The 12,867-nt window shown below is 41.5% G+C and overlaps 3 protein-coding genes across 3 annotated transcripts in view; 2 read left to right on the plus strand and 1 right to left on the minus strand.

Moving 5' to 3' along the window:
* Positions 1-12,867, plus strand: part of LOC126559083 (40S ribosomal protein S8) — a 269,441-nt gene that overhangs the window by 33,387 nt on the left and 223,187 nt on the right. The window lies entirely within an intron of this gene.
* On the plus strand, positions 334-2,466 carry LOC126557344 (zinc finger protein ZFP2-like). The gene is made up of 3 exons (XM_050213073.1): positions 334-486; positions 565-683; positions 754-2,466. The coding sequence occupies exons 1-3, from the start codon at positions 334-336 to the stop codon at positions 2,456-2,458; spliced, it is 1,977 nt and encodes a 658-aa protein (XP_050069030.1). The 3' UTR covers positions 2,459-2,466.
* On the minus strand, positions 11,256-11,930 carry LOC126567172 (general odorant-binding protein 69-like). The gene has a single exon (XM_050223405.1). The coding sequence runs from the start codon at positions 11,928-11,930 to the stop codon at positions 11,256-11,258; it is 675 nt and encodes a 224-aa protein (XP_050079362.1).

The raw sequence follows: 12,867 nt of genomic DNA on the forward strand, positions 1-12,867 counted from the left end.
AATAGCCATTTTATAAATTTATTCGACGTTTCACGTTTATGCTTTGTAATTACGGTTGTAACTAAAATAATGGCAGTTTCCTATGGTTTTTATTAAAATTTAAGACTTTACGAAAAATTTAAGGAGATTAAAATAAAGTTGTTTTTCATCTAGATCAGTTCACTTCGCCACGCTGCGCACAAATATTTACAAACCGTGGTTGACGCTGTCAAATGCCCCGCATTGTTATGACAGCTATTCGTGTTTGTGTTTCCCAAGCGCAAGACGGTTCACAATCGTTTTTTCGTTCTCTGCGAGCCGTTTGTTACCGCAAACGAATCTTGGGAAGGCAAAATGCATCCGGATTCGGGCAATAATACTACATACGAGCTGTCCAACCAAACGTGCCGACTGTGTTTGGGCAACAAGGAAGAAGTCGCGCCGCTCGAAGATTCGCTGACCGAGAGCGAGCTTACCAACGTCATCGAAGGCTTCTTCAAGATAGATGTGAGTGTACCGATTAGCTATCGTTATGTTGGAACTTTACGCAACCGTACCGTAACCGTTTTGTTCTTTGTTTTGTAGCTGGATGAAAATTGGCCATTCCACAATGCGTGCATCAAGTGCATCAAGGAGGTACAGCTGATTGAAAGCATTCGCTCTGAATTTCAAGACAAAAATCGAATATTCGATGTGCTCTGGACGTACGTAAGGTGACGCGGTGTGTTGAAGGAATCGTTTGTTTCATTTTCTTTCCTTACTTTTTATTTGTAGGCAGTACAAGCGAATCCATCTACAAGACGAGTCGACCAACGGTGGCAAAAAGTATGTACTGAAGGAGATCGAGGATGCCATGCCGGACGAATACGTCATTGAGGAGTTGGTGGTGGAAAAAACCCAACTGAATGCTCTGCAATCGGATATGTTGCTTAAGGAAGAAAATGCTAGCTCCGATCTAATTATTAAGGTGGAAGAACAGGAAGAGGATGACCCTGTGCAGGAGGAGTTGGTGTACGAAGAGATGGCCCTTAGCGAAAGTGACATCGATATGGATGTGATTATAGAGGAAGAAAAGGAGGGATTGAACGATACGAGCGAAGTGAGCTTAATGGAAGAGCAGTTGGAGAAACCGGATGATAATGTGCAAACCGTTACGGAAGTTGATTCGGAACACCATAGCGAACATCTGTACGAAACTGGTGATGAGGAAGATGAGTTAAACGAAGATGAAGGCTACTTCGATGAAACGATCATTCGCTGCTACATCTGCATGACATGTTTGGAAACAGAAAACTCGCTGCAGGATCACTTGACGGAGAATCACGGGAACTTGATGCCATTTCACTGTGACAAATGTTTGCTACAGTTTCATTCCATACACGAGGTGAACCAGCATCTCATCACGCACGTGTTTCCGTTCGTTTGTTTGTACTGTCCCCGCAAGTACTGTAAGGAGAGTCTGTTGCGCGTTCACAATAAGATTTGCAATTCGTATCGCTGTGTTCTTTGTCCGGCTGAGTTTGCAATCAAGGCTCATCTGAACACACACACGAGACAACACACGGCAGAGCTGCGGAGGACCAATAAGTGCAAACAATGTGGACGACCGTTTAAGCAAGTGAGTAAATTACGGCGCCACATCCAATCCGGTGAGTGTAGTGGTGGTTCAAAGGAACCACGTAAACAGTCACCCGAATCAAAATCATATCCCGAGGCAGCGAATCGGTCTAGAGTGGTTAGAAATCTGCTCGTATGTCAGGTTTGCTGTAGAAAGTTTGATAACAACTCCCACTTAGCACGCCACCTTGAACTGGAACATCCGGAATTTAGTATTCCCCTCTTCCCGTGCGACGTTTGTCCGAAGAAGTTTACCTCGTTTGAAACAAGCTTACGCCATCGGGCCTATCATCGCCGTTCGACTGCAAAGCCGAAAGATACTACAAAGACGAAAGAATCCGATACCGTCTGCAAGATATGCAATAAGGCATTCCGGGTCGATCATCAGCTGTTGCGCCATCTGACCGAGGACCATTCACTGTCGCTCGAACTGTTCGAGTGTGAACAGTGTCCGCGTAAGTTTTCGACCGAATTTAAGCTGCGCAAGCATCAGTACAACAGCCATCGGGACAACAAACCGATGTTCGTATGCTCGCACTGTGGGCAAAAGTTTGAAAAGAAGCTGACGCTGAAGGACCACGAAACGAAGCATCTTGGAACGCCGGCGTACAAGTGTAACGTGTGTCACAAGACGTTCATTCACAAGCACAGTCTCGATCGGCACGCACTGGTTCACAGTGACGAGAAACAGTTTGCGTGTGATTTTTGCTCCAAAACATTTAAGCGCAACACGACACTGGTCATCCATCGGAGAATACACACCGGAGAAAAGCCATACCAGTGCGAACCGTGCGGTATGCGATTTATTGACTCCAGCACGCTGATAAAACATCGTCAACGGGCACACATGAAGACGGAGTGACAAACGGCCGATGGGTTAAACGGAACAGATCGGGTAGATGATGTGAAGATGTTGGTAATTCAAAGCCGAACATAAATCGTGGAGCTGAATACTGAATCCCCGGTACATAGTGAGGGAATGATTCCAACATTACTATGGACAAAAGTGCACATGTGTGTAGAAAAAACGCAATGTATATTTTCCGCTTACTCTATTTTGACTGCTAACGATAATAATGTAAGGCCGAATCCATTTTTCCCTTTTGGGTTTTTATCCATAAAAATAAAGTTGCTCATTAATTTTAAGTGTGAGAAGTATCTAGTTGTTAGTCAAATAAAAAAAAACTTAGGTTATTTACGAACCTATTTAGGTTTGCGAGAAAAAGAAATACACAATAACCAAAAGTCATTAAAAGAGAGAGAAACAAAGACAAACTAATGTAATGCATCTGGGCATCTGCGTGGCCCGGTCGTGATTCGACAACAGCGCCGGCCTTCACACACCAGGACCGAATTTCAAATCTTATCCGTAAGTTTTACACGCGTAGTGAGGACTGACTATCCAACTACGTGGTATCTTCTTTTTCTTCTTAATAACTTAACTACCTGAGGTCATGCCGGCCATCGAATGGCTTACTAGGCATTGTTAGCTACGTGGTATCAATGAGTATAATAAGCCATTAGATTGACAGCGTGATCTTAGATGCTCGTAAGGTCAAGAAGAAGAATTTCTTGATGGACGAGAATGTCCTGCGATGGCGAGACATATTTGATCCGAAAGTCTGTAGGTAGAAGAAACTTAAAAGAGAAGGCTGTCTTTTAATACGACAAAGTTCCTAAGATGCGAGACTGCAACCCTTTTTATAGTGAAGTGTATTGGTAGATGGCGGTCCTTTGGCTACGAGGTTTCTTAATACATTTTGTCGGTGAATCCTCAAGAACTATAAAAAGATTTATTCGAACTCTTGGTATAGCCTCTACCACCACGAGGTCTCCTAGAACTCGTGTCACTATAAATAACAAGGCTCGTCAGATGACGAAATCACTCAAACGATTTGGCCTCATCAGACGACAATGTCTCTTAGTGGACAAAGCCGAGGCTCTATGTTCGACGAGGGCTATTAGTTGACGGGTCTCCTTGTTAAATGAGGTCGAGAAAGTTTCTAGGTAGATAATGTCCTTTCGATAACGAGATCTCTTGCTAAAAGTGATTCTTTGTACGACAAAGGCATCCTGTAAGACAAGGCCTTTTGGACGATCGAGTCGCCTTAAAGTATAAGGTTCCCTTCGTCTATTGTTTAAATAAATTATCGTTTATCTTCATAGCGCCGTAAATGAATATTCACGTCGATCGAAAAGCCTATAAAGTTGCATCAGTTGGACCGGGAACAAGTAACACCTTTTTAAATGTTAATGTTTAATAGACGTCAGACGTACTCAGGTATCTCAGGTTTTGAGATAGGGGTTCCGACAATCGATGCATCCCTGCACGACACTTTACTATGCTTTTTTTTTTTCAGCACTAAACACATTCGGGGTCTTTTTTCTGGCATTTTCGTAAATGGGATCTTGGGTTGGGATTTTATTTCGACCCAGCCACATGAAAGAACAGAACGGCTAAAATCTTGCTAACAGACCCTTTTCTAGCGAGATCCTAGAAATGGTAAACTAAAGCTCTTAAAGGTTAGGAGCCTGTCATTGATCAGAGCTAAATTCCCTTTTCTTACTCATAATCCACAAAAAAAAAAAACTAACAATGCTTTCAAACGATAATTGGTCGATTCGACATCACGATATTCAGTAGACTTTTGCAACAAAAATAGTACTTAGCGCCCTAGACGAGATTTTGGAAAATGACTCTTGTAATATTTGTTATACATTTCGTTGAAAGCTTTACTATTTTTGCAAATACTAAATGCAATCATACATAGAATCGCCATGTGTTGCCGTAATAAATGAAGCGTTATAAGCGATCAACAAGGCGATCCAAACTTCCTCTCCGGAGCATTGGTGAATTTCTTATTCACATTTCCACCAACCATTTTCCGGCAAACGAGCGGAAGCTGTTTAGCGTATATCGGCACACAGAAGTAACATAATTTATACCCACATCCACCATAGCAGAATCCCCGTGTGGTAGTCGGATGCTTTGGGCCGGATATCGAAAACGAGCGCCCGTGCTCTCGGATGTATCGGAACCTAACGATGTACGATACTATACTACACACCTGCAGGCATATTTATGCTACAACCGCGATGCGATAAGGTGAGGGTGGTGCAAAACCTTTCGGCGGTACGACATAATAAATATTGTTGCTGAATATATTGAACACGCATTTGATCAGGTATGTACATTTTGATGAGGTGTACAAGCATGGAAGACGGCGCCCTGTGGCGATCGGTTGCTATTGTTTTCTGGTTTTATACTAAGGAATGGAGGAATGTTTTTGCATGGGTTAAAGCACTTCTCCAAAAATTCGGTAGCAAATTGTTATAGCAGTGCTAAATGATTCGAAATATCAGTGTCAGCGGTAGTATGTTTTTGGGAGTTATTTCCTGAAATGAATTATTTGCTTCCACTGGAAGCCATTTGACCACTAACCACAACCAACCATTCTTAAGCCAGTCTTTCTCTCAGCTCACATATATCGTCCGCTTGGATGGGGAACGGTTCTTTCCATTTCGATAATGGACACTAATTTTACATCCCGACATGTATAGATTTTAGGGCCGCTATTAGTCTGGCCTTCCGTTTTCTTACCAGACCAGTTTTTTTCTTCTTTCTGTTCTCATGTAAAACCAACTCATAAATTCAGCTCTCCCGAACACGTTCTTTGGGGTTTCCTTGCGTTTGGGTTGGCGAAGAAAGCAAAAACCGCACACCAGAAATTCAAACTAGCCTCTGTCAACTTGCCCCGTTTTAGTGCGGTTTCCGCTCAACGTGCGACAATCGCAAAATAAATTCCAATTTACCGAATGCATTAACACGAGCCAACAACGCGGGCACTATTTTTAACAAACCACTACCGCATTTAGGCATGATATATGCACACATGCAGCACGAATCAGGAGCGTGTGTGCGAGCGAAATTCGCAAATAAGAAAAAGGATTTGAATATGGTTGGAAGATTCGCATCACGAAAACATTCTCCAATTGTGGTTACAAAAAGCAAACGATGGCGGACAACAAAGTAGCATCAACAAAGTTTCATCGTGGAGACCATGGTGGAGACAAATGTGTTTATAATTTAATTAGCTATCGGTAAGGGGTCCAAGTGTAGTGGATGTTGTCTTTGAACAGGTTCGGTATTGAAGGCGAGTAGATTTACCACGAAGCTGCTTCAATGTTCACCAAGACCAGCTAAGGGATCGTCCATAAATTTCGTAACGCTAAATCGCTAAACCTTGCTAGATCCGTTTGATTCTTGGTAGAATTCGACAGAGATCGAGGTTCAGAAATGAAGTAACAAGGTCTCTACAATTATGAAACCTTTTACTATTCGAGATCCTTCGGGTTAGTGATGGGAACGTTCTATTTTTTCAGAACGGAATACAACTAGTTTCTTTTCAGAAAGAAACGAAAGGAACGAACGTCAAATGAAGAGGTCTCCGATTGGATGAGATCCCTTCATCTTGTCCTTTCGAGTGCTTTGCCGAATCTTTCAGATGATTCGGTCGACCGATCAGTAGTCAATGTATATTAGTTGATTACATACTGTAAAAATTTGAGTGCCTTATCTCTTAATTTACTAGGACTAGGTCAAGGCTAGTCACAGGGCTAGGACAAGAACAGTAAATGTTCTTTGCGCAAAAGTTTGTTAGTATTGTCTGCTCAATCCACGCCTGGAAATCCTGGAAATCATGGAAAAAGTTGGCCGTTCTGTCACAGTTCCGGTCGGCCGCATATGATCGGGCAAATCAGATTCTGACCTTTCTGAAGAAGGGAAAGTCTATAGAGTGGGAACCTGGATCTGGACATCCGACCATTTTAAGGCTCTGGAACATTCAATAGAAGCAAACAGTGAAAAGGATGTCATATCCCGTTTTATTTTCTTGCCCAATGTGATGTACAGTACAAGATGTTTCTCAATAGTTGCCCCATGCATTGAAAAGTACCAAAAGGATGGCAAAGTGGTGTTATCTACTCGAAGCGAGCACTGAAAAAAGGAGCATTTGGGGATTCTGGTGATTCCAAGTAGTGCCTCTGTACCCTCCGATTGCGATTTTCTAGATCAATTTGAAGAAAAGAATCTATCTATTTAGTTGCATGGTCAAAGTCAGGAATGAATTGACATAATAGGCGTTTTTGAACAGAAAACAAGTCAAAAATTATTTCTTAACTCTTATGGTTTAAATACTGGCAAAAATTGATTTTTTTGTTTACAGTACATATTTATTAAAGAAAACAATGCAATTGAATTGTTTGCCGCATCTTCTACTGTTTAATTTTAAAATTGCATATGAAAAAAGTCTCTTTTAATTCATGCGTTATACTGAAAAACATCTCGAATTTCCAGACTGTTACAATATTATAGTCGATCTCAGAGGTCGAATAAATTTTTTATTATGTTTTTGTATGGTTTCCTTTGTTATAGCGCTATCAATTGATTCGACGGCAATACGGCGACGTGCAAATCAATTGATTCAATGATTATAATAATCACTTTGAGTTTTAGAAACTAATTTTAATTTTGGAAAAATACGAGAAGTTTATTTGGAGCAGAAGCGAGAAGCAGATTTCAACTACTAATGCTAGAATGCTTGTAGTATTCACCGGTTCATTCAGCAATATACAAAACTCACCTTTCATGTTTCAGACGATGCCATCCATGTGATGATCGCTCGGAATGTGCAGCTGAAGGCGCTATTAAACACTCAGACCCGGCTGAAGCTAAAAGAATTAGGTTTCTACAACAATCATGACTAAGGTCCCTGTTATCTGTTTAAAAGACATCGATGTAAAGAATCCAAAAAATTGTTTGTAATATCCAAATTAATTTGAATCAATTGGGAAACATTGCGTGGTAAAATCGTTCTCGGTGGGATTCGATAGCCGGCCTCAGATTTTGTTATGTCCATTTAAGATATCTTGTATGAATAGCAGTGTAATGATATATAATGTGACTGTTTCACGAACCGTTTGGTTTAAAAAAAAACCCTCCATTATGAGCGTTACGTTTAAAATGAACGACCCATTCTTAGTGTGCCGTTTGTCTATTTGTTTGTTTGGTTTTGTGTTTGTTTAAAGTTCGTTTGCATAGAATGGGTTGTGGTTTGTGTTTCTTTCTACGTTTAATTTCGGCATCTAATTTGTTTACCAGGGCGCATTACAAATGGGTTAACCCAAACCACTCTTGGAGTTCTTCTAATGTGTTGTTGATACAGATTTACGACACTTAAACGCATAACGACAACACGCGACAAGTACGACTTACACCCCTTGCTGTGACACTTGTTTTCCGGTGGCCGAGGTTTCGGTTAATTTAGTTTCAAGTTCTTCCGTGCACTGGCTAGGGTAATGTGCAGCAGCATCCAGCAAGACACGTGGCCGGCACGTGGCGTGGAGGCGTTGCGTTGTTGGGTGATGGTTTGGCGCCAGGCGGATTTTATGCGAAAAACAGACCGTTGTTTACAAGATCCCTGTTTACACCATATAATTATCCAATTAAAATGCAATACAGTGCAAAAAGGGGGTGCCGTAGATGATCTTTGCTTATGTTTTGTTGTTAGTAGCACGGTAAGTAATTCAATTTGGCAGTTAATATTCACATTTTTCGAACAAAATTCTATACAGTTACTTCAAATAGTTGAAACTATTCTATAAACATGGATTGGTTTGACTTATTTTTCTCTTCCACAATAAGCACATAACATCAATCATTATTCCAGTGGCATCGGATGCAAATCAATCGACATTCGGACAGAATGCAATTAGATTGATGTGACGCAAAAAGGGTCTGTAGCATTTTCTAACCTTGCACAAACACTCACTCACTCATCCCACGACTCATTTGTCGCAAAATAAATGCGATAAAATTTGTGAGCAGTAGAAAAATGTGTCTCCCCCGGTGCGAGAGACCCAATTTCACATCCCTCCCCAAGCCGGGAACACAACACAATGTCGTGTCGACACACGTCGACATTAGATTGTAGTTTGCGCTTTTGGTGCAAAACTATTTTTGATAAATTTAAATGATCAAACCATTCGTTTGCTTGATGCTTGTGTAGTGTTTAGTAGTGGGTAGTGAACACCCCACAAAATTAGCCCCTCTTGAGTGGGAGGGGCGAAGGGTAGTTGGTGTCTACTAATCTACCGCCACCAACGTCACAAGGTCTGCCATGCGGTACTATTGTTGCAAAAGGCACAAAGGTACACACATAAGAGTGAAAAAAAGGAAAGAAAAGTACTTCTGCCGAATGCATTTTTGCGATGAATGCTTGCGAGAGGGTATGTTACTCGTACATACCTCGAAACGGGTGTGTTTGGTTTGGCAAAGGTGAGATTAGGTGTTCCCAACCGTACCCAGTTACCAGCACGGCAGTGGAGCGTCGGCTGGTGCTACTACTGCTGCTGTATAATGAGTTTTGTATTTCTTCGATTGAAAAACATCAAGACAAATTATTGCTTTTGTCTGAATGGTAAGCATTCTTTGATAATCTATCGGTTACCAATAACCATAGGTCAAAGGTATTGAACATTGTTGGAAAGGTTGTTGAAAAAAGTTTTTTGAAAAACCATGCTGAAAATCAAGTTGGTTAAATAAAATTATGAGAAAATATGAATTTAAGAGGTGACTAGGTGATTAGGATGTTTAATTGTGTCCAATCTCGACAAAATAGTTGAAAAATGGCCGAACAATGTATTTTTTAGCAAATAGTGCGCATCTACTTACATAAAAATAGGAGACCGCCTAATCAAACGTATGACACTAGAACATCACCATTGAAGAGACTCCTAGAGATAGAGTTTGCGAGGGAACACCACCAACAGTTCCTTCCGGAAGAAGCCAGGCCTCAATAACAGAGGCCACTACTTCAGGCCGCTGAAAGAGGAGAGGTGCGGTTAAACGGTAGATGTACAGAAGGGAATGCAGGGGTACTGTGGATTGTGTGACGGCAATAAGTCGAAATGTAAAGCATCGTTAAGGTCTTCAAATCAGTCCCTCGCGGGAATATTCCATGGTTACGGATGGTAGGCTAAGAAAGTTGCTGTTAAATTAAATTATTAAAATACAATAAAAAAAACCTACCAATTGTTAAAAAAATTGAAGAGACTCCTACATTGTCCATTCTTCTTTGGAGTAATTCAATTGAGTATGTTTTCTCTTCTCACACACGTAAGATTATTACAATGCCTATGAACAGAGATGCCATTTTTGGGAGACCACACTTCCATACTCAGTCGCAAAAGTGATGAAGTTCTTCTGCAGGACAGCTCTTGAGTTTGAGGTGAGTTTAGTATGTGATTGCGCTAGACACGTATTCCCGGATCCAGGCTCTTTGGTGACCCTACACGTAAAGGATGTTGGAATCCTTACATTCAAAACCGAAAGTCCTTAGCACCCAGCTAATACCACTGTGCCATACCACTACGCGCTCCCTGTTGACACGTGGCTCCCAGTACGAGGCACTTGCTGCGAATGCAGCTTTACAGGTGGCCCTTACTACGCCCATTTATATATCTGCTACTGCAGAAAGGATATCTGCACATTTCACTTACTCTACTTCTTAATAGTCATCCATAGTCATATTGATGAGAGCCTCATTTATTGCTCAAACAAACACATACTTCTGACTTTGCTAGCCATTAGAAACTCACTAAGTTTTCACTGCTTTGGTTGTTATTCGAAGTATTCGAAGGTCGAGTCAAGGCAGTAGAGTTTGTGGGCTCCCCTACCTCCACGAGATCCAAGGCTCTAACACATTTGACCAAGGACGGCCTGCGAGTTGTACACCTGACAGAAACATGAGCCCAATAGGATTGGATTGAGGATTAATGTGATGAAGATAAAATACCTGCTTGCCGGAGGCTCTGACCGCGGTAGAGCCCGACTCGGAAGCAGAGTATCAGTTGACGGCGACGATCGTAAGGTGGTAGAGGAGTTCTGCTACCTTGGTACTAATCGTATCTTCGGACAACAACGTAAGCAGCGAAGTCCGAAGGCGCATTGTTTAGGGAATTGTAGCCACTAAGAGCTCCACGAACTCCTGCGATCCAGAAGCCGTCACAATCATGTCTACGGGTATGAGGAGTAGACTATTTTGACGGAGGACTTGAACGTACTTGCCATTTTCGAACGGCGAATGCTAAGCACTATGGCACTTTGGCAGTGTGTGCGAGCAGGGCGTGTGGCGAAAGAGAATGAACCACGAGCTAGCTGAACTGTTTGGTGGTGCTGACATCCTGACGGTAGTCTAAGCCGAAAGGATATGTTGGCTGGGGCACGTGATGAGGATGCCAGACTCATGCCCCACCACGAAGGTACTCGTCAGCGACCCGTTTGGCACGAGTCGTAGAGGAGCACAGCGAGACCGTTGGCTGGATCAAGTGGAGTCTATGCGACGTGCTCAACCTTGAGCAGGCCAAGAGTTTTTGAATCATTAAACAAGGATTGGTTTTATTTTTTAACAATGTATAAACGAAACTAACTTTTGATACGATCTCACAAATCGAGTATAACTATTCTCATTATATTAAACATTAACTCCTTTCATTCTCTGTTGTCGGTAATCCTGATCACTCTAGCACTTGTTTAAAAAGTTTCATTAATTTTTATCTCTATTTGTTCTTATTACTTTTTGCAACATCATTTGTATCGTCTATATCGTCCAGCTGTCAGCTTTTAAACTGTTGCCTGAATTAACATCTAAATCCATTGATCCACTCCTCAATATCACACAGTGCGAAAAATTGCTATACAAAGGATGATCCTTCAATTGTGATCCACATCTGAGCAATCCTTCGGGAATACCGACGATCTTAGCACACTCTTGCTGAATTTGTTGCCGTTCAAGCACGGTCGGTGGAAGTTCCACTGCATTTCGGTTGAGATTTCCGTAATAATAATAGAAACATCGGAATATCCCATTCGCCGTTTCGATTGCACCGCAATAAAGATTGCCACTACCACTCGAACTGTTCTCCTTCAGTGGAATTTGAACTCTTCGTAGACATTCGTTGGTGCGGTTCACGTGCATCGTATCGCCATCGTCTGGTGTGAAGAATTGGCGCATCAATTCAACACGCGGTACGTTTTGTGTTACTTCGAAGATGCGTAGGTTTAGCAAGATGCAAAAAATCAGTTCCTTCGTCGTCTGATCGTCTCCGTACTGGTGGGAGCTGTAGAGCAATGAACGAGACGGTTCGGTACGTAGATACTCGAGACAGTCCGTTTGTGCTTCATCCCAGCTTTTGGTAAGAATGTGATGTTTCAATGCACCAACAGTAAGTAAACAACAAGCAGCACACAATGTTTCGAGTAAAAGACGATGCATTTTTCACAATTGCTAGCTAGTATACACGTTCGCGTTGGTTAACTGACGAGAGTAGACGACGTATGATTGTATCTGTTGCTGCATCACGCACTCTTATACTCGCGGCGGTCAGAGTCAGTGGGAGGTTTATGAAGGTTTTCGCCGAATGCAGTGCTGTTTGGCGAGCAATGGTAAAATGCAACGATAGCAGCCGTGCATCGTACGATAACAAACTAAGGTAAATATCATTGCTTTTAAAACTTTCTTTGGAAATGGTGAGACTGGCTCAATTTCATTGTTAATGTTTGTTGCATACAAATAAATATTAGGCAATGTATAAACAAGGCCCATTTGTTTTGTCTTTGCGTATCAGAAACAGCGAATAAAACCAAGAATAATTGCATCAACATTTGAAATCTAAACAATTATGAAGATTTAGTTTTCACGCTATTTCAACATTTTTCTATAACTGATTTAAACAAAGAAGCTTCATTACAACAAACACTTGTTTGAAATATTTGCACCATTTGACCACTCCAATTACTTGAGAGCTTATGGTAAAGCTCTATTAGAAATATTAAAAGCTGGTTCTTACATTTGCTTGCTACGTATCAGCATAATTATTGTAAGCGCAATGTACTGTTTTCACGGAGCAGCGGCACATAGAACCAGCAAAACAGGAAACAGTTTGAGATCGACGGCTCAAAATCGAGCTATACTTTGAAGGGGTCATCTGGATTATTAAATAGCTCCGTTGCAGCAGTGTGAATGAAGGGATTTGGGGATCAAATTAAGTAGATAACATTAAAATGAAGGACATGGAAGATCACGCTGTGGAAAAAAACCCTCTTGAATATTAGTATGGTTTTTGGTAGGCCCCAACTCTAATATGATATATCTAATATGATATCGGAGAGAGTCTAATATGATATCGGAATAGCTAGAATCTCAACAGAAC

This window comes from Anopheles maculipalpis, chromosome 2RL (genome assembly GCF_943734695.1).
Source record: "Anopheles maculipalpis chromosome 2RL, idAnoMacuDA_375_x, whole genome shotgun sequence".
NCBI lineage: Eukaryota > Metazoa > Arthropoda > Insecta > Diptera > Culicidae > Anopheles > Anopheles maculipalpis.